This window comes from Ambystoma mexicanum, chromosome 2q (genome assembly GCF_040938575.1).
Source record: "Ambystoma mexicanum isolate Mex_15411 chromosome 2q, UKY_AmexF1_1, whole genome shotgun sequence".
Lineage (NCBI taxonomy): Eukaryota > Metazoa > Chordata > Amphibia > Caudata > Ambystomatidae > Ambystoma > Ambystoma mexicanum.
In genome coordinates this window covers 1,428,572,999-1,428,585,601 of record NC_090924.1, presented here as the reverse complement: position 1 = coordinate 1,428,585,601, position 12,603 = coordinate 1,428,572,999, and the positions used below count along the sequence as shown (strand labels likewise).

At 45.9% G+C, this 12,603-nt stretch overlaps 1 protein-coding gene across 2 annotated transcripts in view; it reads left to right on the top strand.

Moving 5' to 3' along the window:
* Positions 1 to 12,603, top strand: part of VAMP7 (vesicle associated membrane protein 7) — a 208,680-nt gene that overhangs the window by 85,911 nt on the left and 110,166 nt on the right. For both annotated transcript variants that reach the window (XM_069648954.1, XM_069648955.1), the window contains exon 3: positions 9,953 to 10,010. In XM_069648954.1, the coding sequence (XP_069505055.1) occupies positions 9,953 to 10,010 (58 nt within the window). The remainder of the gene's footprint in view (positions 1 to 9,952; positions 10,011 to 12,603) is intronic.

Sequence of the window (12,603 nt, the reverse complement as noted above, 5' to 3'; positions counted from 1 at the left end):
GTCCAGGAGGATGCAGCACGATTTGTTCATGCTTTCTTCGTCAGGTTGTTCTTCCAAGTGGTTGACTGTCTTTAGTCCAAGGCGCCTCACCTTTTAAGCAGGTTCCCCCATTCATGCACAGCCTAGCTGCCACCCACACAGCAGGGTGGCTGTCCTGCATAAGGACTGGGTGCTTTCAGGTAACCAAGGACACAAAGGACAGGAGTTTTCGGGCACCTCATTCACTTCCTGCCCTTCCAGAGACGGGTTCAGTACTGAAGCCTGCCAAAGGCAAAACAAAGAAAGGCTCAAACCTGGTTTGGTGCGCCAAGTAAAACCAAAGAAAGACCTCACAAATAAGAAATGACGCAAAAAAGAAGACGGGCCACTTAGACACAATTGTCACCCATGGGTGCTATACTGCAGCTGAGGATTCGGCCTGCTGTAGAAAAGCACAATGGTAAGAACATTAAACCACTGCCACCAGCCATTTAAAGCAGTGAGGGTAACATAAAAATGTTTACATGAGTAAGTTGGAAAAGGAGTTACTGAGTAGCCCCTCAGTACTCCACATAAAATGGGGTGTGCTGTACCTACAAAGAGAAGTTAAGTCAATTTCACTTTACTATTCTTGGAACTGTAGTTCTCACAAGAAAAGGTATTTAAACCTTATGAGAAATCTAAAGGGTTTCTCAGTGACCCTGCAATGAAGGTGATGAAGGTGATGTGTGTCACCATACAAAAAGTAGATGCCTATGGAGTTTGTCATACTCCAAAAACAAAGGAAATAGATGATCCAAATCGGATCAAAATACATGAGTGAGAAAAAGGGCTCACTGTTTCCAGGGTTAAAATAAAAAGTCCCGGACAGCCACCAGGTGGCACTCGGATGACTCCCCTGATGGTTTGCAAGATGGACTGAGCCCCACTCTTGGACCCCCTCCCCCCCCGAGTCACGAACAGACCCATCGCTGTATGAAGGTGTCTTACCCCCCTCACCCACCCTCCCACCCTCTCCTCCCAGCAAGCGAAAACCTGACAAAATCGTGGTTGGATTGGTTGAGCACTAACTTGCAAGTGCCGCCCTGTGGAACAGCGGCCCGACACATGCATCAGCCAGGCCACAGAACAAGACTAGGTGCTCAGAACAGAGCGCCCGAACGAGCCCGCCTGCACTTGCCCCTGGAAACAATAAAGAGAAGGAAGAAGCTTGGAGTGAAACAGTCCCTGCTCTCTAACGGATACCCCAAAGTGTCTGCGCAGCACCACGGTCCACGGAAGCCCATACCCGCATCTCTCAACAGTGGGGAGAGACTCCCCGCCATCTCGCACGAGAACACAACGGGACTACACCATGTAGAAATCGCACGCGGCGAGCCCCGGAGGATAACGGAAGTGAGGGAACAGCTGAACAGACCCGGAGAGAGGCGGACAGAAGTTGCGCTGCGGCACTGGGAGAATGCTAACCCCTCCAGTAAACTACTCCCGACCCCCAGACGGAGATCCAAACCAGCCACCACAGGTGTGTTGCACGGACAATGCCCAACTCACCCCAACACCAGTCATTACACTTACCTCTCCCCAACTACACATTATGATCCACGTATAGCATCGCAACCTGTTGATCCCGCTGCACTCCAGGTAAGCGCCAAAAAGGTGCTAATCTCACAGCACGATACTGGAATCATTCTGAAGACACCCTGAGGCTGGTCCGCCAGACCTACAATAACCTGCACAAACATCCCTACAGACCAGAAGCACCAAACAACCTACCGCAAATCATAAATACAAAACATCAGGGAATTCCCCTTCAAGATCAACAGATCACACAACAGAACGGCGTGCACATGAACATACGTGAAAAACATGCACCTTTTTTGAAATTTTCACCACAGCAAACCGAGTGCCCCCACTCACTCCGTGAGCATGGCAACCTCAGGACCAGAGGCAGCAGTCCCTAAAGCAGACGTGGCGGACCTACTAACTGAAATTAAGAGCATGAGAGCGGACATCAATGGAAAGATAGAAAAGATAACGTACAGAATAGACAAAATGGAGTAGAGATTGGAAGAAGTAGAGCATAATCGGACCTCCCTGTCAGCGCTAGAAACTCAGATGGACGTCCGGATTGCAGAAATAGAAACGAGAGAGGAAGAATTCCGTATGAAGGTTGATGATCTCGAAAATCGAGAGCGATGCAATAACATACGTATCTTTGGAGTTCCTGAAAAGGAAGGAGAAACGGACATGGACCTAATGATAACACTGCACTCAGTGATAAAACTGCTCTTCGGAGATGATTCAATAGACTAGCCGAAACTTGACCGCATCCACCGCGCATGAAGAACGGGAGGTGGTCCAAGATCGATGCTCGCCAGATTCCACAACTATGCGGACAAAGCCTGAGTCCTCGACAAGGTCAGGAGAGGTACCCATATACCCCTAGAAGGGTCAAACATAACCACCTACCAGGACCTTTCTTCCCTCACCGTAGTGATGAGCAGAAAATGTCTCCCACTCACCATATTCTTAAAAGACAAAACAGTGAGATACTGGTGGGGATATCCCTTGGCGCTAACATTCGAATGGGAAGGCTCCCCGATACAACTCCGAACCGAAGAGATTGCAGGCTGCATAGCGGACATAGTTGGTGGACAGGAAGGAGGATCTACCCCCGATGACGGAAGGAATAGAGAGCCTGCGTAAAAATCAAAGGATCAAGACGGCAAAAGATCCCTGGTGCACTGAAATTCAGAAGAATGAACATGCCCTCCGACGCAGAACAATAAAAACCAGACACCACACCAAAATGATCTAGGCGCTTCAACTCGCGAAACACAAGCATCAACTGGCTTCAGGTGAACAGCTCAGTCATGAGGTCACAGATGAGCAAATAAAAGGTCAGGAGCCAACACACCTGGGGGCGGTGGGAGGGTGGGGCGGGGGGGAGTAAGCATTTTTGTTTCAAACATTATGCACCTAAGACATTAGGAGGGGGGGGGGAGAACGAGGAGAACGCTTTATTGGCAGTGGTGCACACTACAGCCAGAACAATGAGGGAAAGGGGGGGGCCAAAGAGGGATCACTAAAAAGAAATGTTAAACTTGCAGACCTAATGGGGTTAGTTCTTCACTGGTGGTCCGAAACCGGTGGGATCAAGATGACTCAAAAGTGTCGGACGCCACAGAAGGGGGAGGGGGGAGGTAGGGAGAAAACAACGTTTGAGACAGGCAAACATAACGATCTAAGCAATCTCAAGTCATTGACCTCGAGAGATAACACAAGGGACCATGGCTAATACAAGCGACTCAGCAACCAACAGGCCTGGATCCTCAGAATCTGTACGTTAAAACGTCAAGGGACTCTATTCCACCACTAAAAGGTCATTAGTCTCTAGAGAATTTAAAAGGGCTAATCTCGACATACTTTTCCTACAAGAACAAGATAAACACGAGGGGAAGAATGAAGGGTTTTATATACCAGATCCGGTCTTGAAGATTGGAGTTCCAGCCCACTGCGGAAAGCCGGTGTAGGTATCCTGGTCAGGAAAGGACTTGGACTCGAAGTTCGGAAAACCTGGGCCAATGTGGGAGGTAGAGCAATCGTGGTAGTGGGGAGGATACATGACACCACCATAACACTCGCCTCCATCTATGCACCCAACACCGGTCAATACAGATTCCTGCAACACATGGTCCCCAAAGTTATGCTCGAGGCAGAAGAAGTGATCCTTGGGGGTGATTTAAACATGTCGGCTGACCCCGCACTCTAAAGACAAGCCGGTAACCCAAGAGCGAATGCACCGCCTGCCGCTGGCTGCTCCGAAGTAATCAAAATGATGAATCTATAGGCTACAAGACGCATGGCGTCACACAAACGCTCAGCAAACAGGGTTCACATTCTACTCGGCCCCACACACCACATATACAAGGATTGATTATAAATACTTCACCCCCGGCTTGGTAGAAGTGAAGTCCACATCAATGATTGCCTCAATAACATGGTCAGACCACGACATGGTCACGGTCCCCCTTAGCCTACTAGTGCTCCCCCACAGGAACTTGAAATGGCGCTGTAACGAAACACTTTGGAAAGACCTCGTATTTCACGAACAATTGGCGAAAGAAATTGGTGAATACTTTGAACGAAATAACACAGGAGAATTGTCCAAAAACACGATGTGGGAGGCTGCTAAAGCAACGTGGAGAGGTATACTGATGGAGGGTGGGGGCAAGAAAAGGGGGAGAAAACTGATAGAAAATAAGCTCAGGGACGAGATATCACAATTAGACCTATGTGCACAATCCAATGACGCTGAGAATCGCAGAAGCGGCCCAGAAAAGGGAAGAACTCCAACTGGAGCTCGGACAAGTTGTTCGTAAACTCCAATACCTAAAACAAAAACACTATGAGAAAGGAGATAAAGCTGACGCGTTACTAGCATCCAGACTGAGAGGGCAACGGACGGATAGATGGGTACCACCCATAGAAAACGCAACTAATACTCAAGCAACAAACCCCACCAATGTTTCAGAGGCCTTCGCTGACTTTTACGAAAAACTACACCTCCGAAACCTCACAAGATGCAAAGGAGATGGAAAAATACATGGATGCGATCCCTATCCCGAGACTCACCCAAGAAATAGCCGACGCGCTCGCTTTTCCCCATCACTTCCAAAGAAATCGAGGATGCTACCCGAGACTCACCCAAGAAATAGCCGACACGCTCGCTTTTCCCCATCACTTACAAAGAAATCGAGGATGCTATCAAAAGGCTCCTGACTGGGAAGACCCCAGGAAACGATGGCTACACCGCGGGGTTCTACAAAACCTTTATAGACCCCCATCCTCCTCCCATTTATGGCGAACTATTTAATCATATCCTCCAGACAGGATCAGCACCCAAATCCTTCTCCGAAGCACTAATCTTAGTAAGTCCCAAAGAAGACAAAGACCCCAAGCAGTGTGCATCCTATCGCCCCATCTCCCTCCTCAACCTCAATGCCAAAATATACACACGAGTGCTCACTGCCAGAAACGCACATGCCCTTTATAATCCATCCCGACCAGGTTCGGTTTTTATTCTTGGAAGACAAGGTGCCGACTCCACGTGCAAAACCCATCACCTGATAAATGAAGCTAGGAAAATGCCACATGCCCCCTCACTGCATCAATCGACACAGAGAAAGCATTCCTTAGTCGAATGGCACTTCCTTGAGGCAACGCTGGAAAAAATAGGCCTCGGCCCAACACTCCCGCGACGAATTAAAGCAGTATACACCTCACCTCGAGCATCGGTAATGGTAAACTCACAATATTCCCGATGGTTCTCCTTGGGAAGAGGCACGAGACAAGGATGCCCCTCTCAGCAATACTATTCGCACGATCTCTAGAACCCCTAGCACAAACACTTAGAGCAGACAAACTAGTCGATAGCTTACACGTCCAGGGAAGGGAATACAAATTGGCCCTATATGCCAAAGATATCCTACTCCATCTCCAAAAACCCCTGACATCCATACCCCGCGCTGTACAACTCATTGAGGAATATGGTGCACTATCAGGCTTCAAAATCAATAGAACCAAATCCATCTTCTTCCCACTAAAAGAACCCACCGCACACCAACTCGCTGAATTCTCCTAATTGGGTCTCACTATGGGGGGGCCCAATGCTCTGATACCTAGGAATCAACCTAACAAGAAACATTGCTGATTATATATATATATATAATCTAATTTCCCACAACTCCTTGCAGCTTTCCACGCAGACCTCGCGAAATGGCACCCCCTTACGATATCATGGATGGGACGCCTCAACGCTATCAAGATGGTTAGCCTCCCTCGCTTCCTGTATAATTCCAAGTCCTGCCAGTGAAGAGCCCAGAGTAGTTCTTCAAACAAGTAAAAGGGGTGATCCTACGATGCGCCGGAAAAAAGCCAGGAATAGCCTACGAAACCCTCATAATCCCCAAGGAGAAAGGCGGCGTAGACCTCCCTGACCTTAAGCTGTATTAACAAACAGTCTAGCTGAGGTTACTTATACCCCACCTTAGAGACAAAAAAGACCTGCAATGGGTTCAACTGGACAATAACATGACCCCCGGTCGGTCACACTCTCAGAATGGCAATGGGTCCCGAGACCGAAAGAAATGGTAGGGATAACATGGCCCTGCCACCCCCCCAAAGTCACCTAAGGGGTACAGGAATCAGAGGGGAAATCCCAGAACACCCCAGATATCAATCCTGTTTTGAAGCAGGACTAGAAAGAGTAGGACAACTCTGGAGGGATGGCAAATTTATTGCAATCTACGAGTTAGAGCAGGCCCTCCAGATGCATCCAATCCCAGTCTTCCTCTACCTGCATCTGAAAGGTGTGCTATCAAAACGAGTGGCACACAAAGTTATGCAGGGAACTCGCACCGTTTGAAAAAATCCTCGATACAGCTACTACATCGAAAGCACTGATCACATGCATGTACCGAGCATTGCCCGGCAAAGGCCCAAACCCAATCGCAAACCTCAAAAATATATGGGAGGATTTCCAAAGAGAATTTGACCAACACACGTGGGGCACAATATGCAAAACACCATCTCAAATATCAATCGCTGCGCAATATAAGCTCCACGCCATAAAACTTCTGCATAGGTGGCAATATGACCCCCATAGACTAAATGTTCCAGGCCAACAGCCCAAAATGCTGGAGGGAATGTGGAGGTAACGCCAACTACTCGCACATGTGGTGGGACTGCCCTAAGGTACCCATCTACTGGGAAGAGGTGCTGGGTAGGATTAAACAGATGGATAGTATCGATGGAAAACGAACGCCTCTCCTGACCCTATTCGCCCTAGAAGAAGACGAAGAGGAGGTAGTTGGAACAAAAGGAATAATATCCCAGCTACTACTAGCAGCACGAGTAGGCATAGCGACTAAATGGAAATCCCCACACATCCCTGCAAAAAAAACAATGGGCTGGAATTGCTACAAACATATATACGATGGAGAAAATGACAGCGACCCTCCACGGAAAAGCAGCCTGACACGAAGAACTCTGGTGTGACTTTGCAGCCCCGTACGTCCTGAATCCGGGACATCGCCCCAACAACTATGAACCCCCTAGCCAACAAACTCGATAACCGACCAGAGGCTACCCACCAAACTATCCAGACAAGAGCCTGTCGCAGATAAAACTGACCTATGAACACTTAACCAGTGTCCCATTTACAACTAAAAATACATCTGTCAATGAGCCCTTTGTGTAACATGCCTGTCTTGGGGAAGAGGGTAAGGAAGTTGATACTGTAATGGTACAGTCGGCAACGACATAGACCTGTTTCTTTAAGCTTACAAACTTATTTGCTGAAACCTGACGACCATACCAGGAAAGTTGTAAGTGTTTTTCTTCTATTCATATGTTCTTAAAAATCAATAAAACTTAAATTTTTTTTTTAAAAAGTCTCCAGCAAAAGAGCTGGGAGTCTCTTAAGGTTGAAGGGAATTGGCACAGAAATGAGAATTCTCCCTAACGCCCTGAATTTCTCCCTACACACTTTTCTCTGTTCACTGCAAGTTCAGATGGTCTAATGGAGAAGTGCAGCAGTACTAATCTCCAGTGCCAAAGGCCTGTGTGGGAGTGCTAGGCAAGATTTTCTTTTTCTTTTTCAAATCATTGCAAACCAGATGTTACTTTTCTTAAGCTGCCTATATCCTGTCTATCAAAGACCGGTATGTGTTGTCTTTCTTTTCTTTAAAAGACAGCCCTGAAATGTCATTCCCGAAAAGTAAGTTGTTGTTTAATGCATAATTACAGTATTTTTACTGTAAAAAAAAATACTGCATTGTCTCCAGACTTTACAGTGAACTTTAGGTTAGTGTATCTAAATTTCATAGTGCCAACTAGATTTCATTTTGTTGGGGAAGATAATCACGTTGACGAGTGTACACTTTTTGAAAATGTACATGAGCACACAGGCAAAAGCTTTTAATGGCAAAGCCAGTTCTGTTACTTGCTGGTTGCATAGACTGGTTCTCCATCCCTGAGCTGATCCACACTCCTTGACATTCTGTCTTCTCACCCTGTTGATTTATACCAGATACCCTAAAATTGAGATGGACGCAAACTACAATATTCCACCTAGTTTGCCCAATTATCTGCCTGCTCCACCATCCACTTTGCTTAGTCTCACTTTCTTTCCTCTTGCTTAATCCATACACACAGCTAACTAGAGGTTTACACAAAGTGGTGATCAGCAGTTTCATCCAGTCTGTACATCTACAGATCTACTGCAATACCATAACCTGTAGGTGGACTTCAGAGCCCGCTTTGCTCTGACTATGATTGCGTTCTATATTAGAACCTGCGTGTGTGAGCTGGACAAACTGTACACAGAGCCTTTTTCGTATATATGTAGGTCAATTCATGCAGATGACCTTTCACATTTTACACACACTCGTACAAGGTTCGCAAAATCTACTTGACCACTCGCATAGTGTAGTAGATTTTATGAAGGGAGAGTACCGTTTTCAGGGGATGTTTGAAACCTATTTAACGTTTGCCGTTTGCTTCGATTGCAATAAATATCAAATAAAAGTTTCACTGTTAATGGCTAGCCTCTGGGTGGCAGCAGTGTGCCAAACAAAGTGGATTTGTGGTGCTGTGCTATTTTACAGAAAGGGCATTTACATTTTTTTTTTGTCATCCATTGCCATGGGTCAAGTTCATTTCTCTTAGGTCGAGTAGGTAAACTAAGTCTGCAGGTCTAGGGAATTTGAGAATTTGCAGGCTTGGATCATAAACGGTACAGAAAGATGCTGTATTGATGTGTTTTTATGTCTTGGGTACTGTGCCTTCAGAAAAGACCTACAAAACGTGACTCTTCACCTAATGTCTGAGACTTTTTACACCCTGCCTCTTGTCCCTTCCTGCATCACCACAATGTAAAATACCTTGTGGTGACAAATATGAGTACAACACTGCTAATCAAATGGGTTTGTTTGCTTATCAAGAACATTGTAATGATCAAACTCTGCTAATACATTTTTGAAAACCAAGTAATGTCTTGATCTAGTGGGTTCCAATGGGTGGAAAAAACATTGCAGTCTAGAGCTTCAATAAAGACTAGGGCACTAGTCTGATTTTAAAATCTCGCCATAAAGCACTAGCATAATGTTTGACTTGGTTTTCTAAACTTCGTGTTTTATTGGCCATGATGCCAGCACAGAGTCGGACCTTAAAACTAGTATTTAAAAAGTTTCTTCTATAAAATGTAGATGCTGATATGCTGCAGGAGTCATGACAAAACAACACTTGCACTGGAACAACACTTGGCAGTCTATTTGTACTTCAAAATTACCCAAAACCTAAAAACACAATATTTGCAAATTGTCAGGTCTTTGAGTTCTAATATGAAATGGGAAATGCACCCTGCAATATCGTCAGGATTAAGTGCATACAACTCGGGGGGGGGGGGGGGGGGGGGAGTAAGATTGCAGCACATAGCCTGCATCAGGAATATAGTGCTACCGCCTCACCTTCATAGCCACCCTACTATTGCAAAAAGGAAAGCACCCCACATGCATAATTTCACTTTAAATTGTTGGGCCATCTTGAAGAGCAAGTTTGTTACGGCTAAATGGTCCATACATTGTCTGGTATCGGATAGTGGAGAGCGACTACATTTTTCTCTGCAGAGCGGACGTTTATCAAGCCCAGTCTAAAACCCTGGGGGTACCTTCCTTGCAATTAGTAGAATTTCTGCTACTCTAGCAGGTATCTGTTAATTCCCATCACGATTAAAGTGTGTCTTCTCATTGTACCTGAACTACAGATGTGTCTTCAGCAAACTGTTTTACTTGACCCTCTACCTCCATCCCCCTCTTCATATAACCCTCACCCCGGTTGATATTTTCATGGAAAAGCAAGACTAGCATTAGATGAATCCATAACTGGGAACTGTCTGTCTTTCTTTCCACAGTTATCTCTTTCACTACATCTGTCAAGACCGTATCATATATCTCTGCATCACGGATGATGTGAGTATTTCGTCTGCCCTGCTGCTTTTTGTAAATGCTTTTTCTTTGGGTAAAAACGTCCTTGTATGAAGGGTTTAGTTTCTAAAGGGCTATATGTGTTGGGGTAGGTTGCCCACAGTCCGGAAGCCTGCAACCTGCGCCTTTACAGTTGTTTTTGACTAAGACTCCCATGATCCTTCACCATTGACCATGCTGTCTGGGGATGATGATGATGATGATGATGGGGTGGGGGTGGGTGGGTTGGGCTTGTAGTCCTGAACATCTACAGAGACAGTCTTTGCAGGCAGCTGCTAATGGCACATGTCAATATATTGGTAAGTGCCATATGTGGGTTCCTGTTGTGAATATAGGCTGTGGAATGGAGTGAGGGGGACATGTGTGAAGACTGTGAAAGCAAGCTGGTTTGTGTTATTTTAATATTCGTGCATTTTGGGCAGTAACTGCCAATAAGTCCGCTTCTGACTCCCGGCCCCCCCATGATTCGCTACTGGGGAAAATTACTTTTATATAGGTCTTTTTTTATTGTTTTTTTTTCCATTGTTTTTTGTGCAATTGTGTTGGCTTTCTCATGTGCACCTCTCCTTGGACCAGTATGTTCCTGTGAAAATTCCTGTTCTGCATTGGTGTAACACAAGGACTTTGCATGCATGCTTTTACGCATGAAAATGTGCTTCACCAGGAGTGATCAGTGCAATTTACTTATTTACTTCGATACTTAGTAATTGTAATTTCTTTTTTTTGAGCGAAGATTGTGCTTCTGGCCTTTATCCGGTTTCATTACTCCCCTCCGCTTTCTCGTCACAGTACTTTTATATTCATGGAAAGGGAAGTCAGTTCTTGGTGACTGAGATGATTCCCTCAGAAAACCTGGCCTGGGACCCGTCTCATCTGGCCAGGGAAAGGCGGACTCTGATACTGACCCTGGGGGTGGTGTTCTGCAGGAGGATCACGGACGGGGGAGGAGGCAGGGGGGGGTTTGGGGTGGTCAGGTCAGGAAGAATGGGAAACCCCCTTTTAATGTTCTCAGAGATCCTACTATCCTAATGGCTTATTGTTAAGTTGAAACAGTCAAGGAGTGATTTGAATATTGGGGCCCTCAAGTCCCACAATGCCAAAAGTACTGGGATGAAGAAGCGGGACGCAGAGGCCCTAAGCTGCAGGTTGCAGACCATTCAGGTTAATGACCCACACCTGAGGGAGACTGACACATAATCGGCCCCCCTCATGTGGGACCTTGTTTGCAGAGGTCACGCAGCAGGAAGCGTGAAATCTGAACGCTTTCCCCAAGGCAAGCTCTGTTAGGGTGGTAGGCGAGCACCTGAGCGCCTTTGGAGCAAGAAGCGCTCGTTTTCTTATCTGCGAGTGCGGAAGAAAACCAAACTGAGCAGCTTTCCAGGCTATCGAATAAGTTTTCCAGGCCACCCAAAGCAGAGAACCTGATGCCAGTGGAGCGAGGGGACATGCAAGCCAAACCTGGTGAGTTCACTAGAGTACTGTGACCACCCGCTGGCTGAGCACATGCATTTTGAATACCGTGCCAATGAAAAAAGAACTAAGTGGCAGAAACGGAAATACTAGGTGTATCAAACTGATGTGAAGCAGAGCAATAATTATTTTGAATGCCAAGCTGATTCAAAGGAGAGAAAGTGGCCGACCTTGTGTGTTTGAAGGTCCGAAAAACTGCCAACAACATTCAAGGGCACCATTACTAAAAACCAATGTAAAGCACCATCACCAGAGCCAAGAGGGTGATAACGAAGCGAGAACCAACATTTCCAAAGTCAAAAGAGGGCAATTAAACAGCAAGTTGTTCATAGACCCTATTGTCATAGGGGGAAAGGGGCAATAGGGAGAACTGACCTGAATAAGCATTACCTAAGCCAAAGAAGAGCAGGAGTGGGACAACCATTATCAGCACTTGGTTAAAACAAGAGTGGCTGCTCTTCTGACGGTGTTCAGGAGGAGAGGAGCATCACCTGCGTTGCATGTGGCAATCAAAAGTTTAGAACAAACGGCACCAATGGGTCTCTTGTTTGCCCAGAAGTAGTAGTGAAAACCGTGGTGTTGGAAAGTCAAAGACTTGTAAGTTGTACGAAGAACTGTGCCGCAGTACTTGTAGTGTTAATAGCTTCATTTTGTCTTGGCAAGACAAAACATCGGGGCAATGGACTTTGTAATATAGGCCTGTTAGGTGAGTGTACAAGGTGAAAGTCAATGAAGTACTGTTGTATGTTTAAAAGTGTTTTAAGTGTCAAGCTCATGATTAATTGTTGTGGAATTAACTTGACAAATTAACATTGCTGCTGATCGGACTTTGTGAACTGTTTCAGAATCATCCTGATAGTATTTCTGTTGACATTAATGCCCTGTGGAAATATCTTTTTGTTGCTAAGAAGTAGTTGTGTAGAACTCTCTACCACCAGTGAAGAGGCAAGACTTACTGAACATTGTTGAACCCAAGTGGGAGACTTACTTGCAGAAGAGGAACTTTATTTGAACTTTGTTACAATCCCAGATTTCCTTATTCTTTTTAATTGTTGATTGAAATCCCGAATGGATTTGGGGAAGGGGAACTCGCCCAGATTACAAGGAG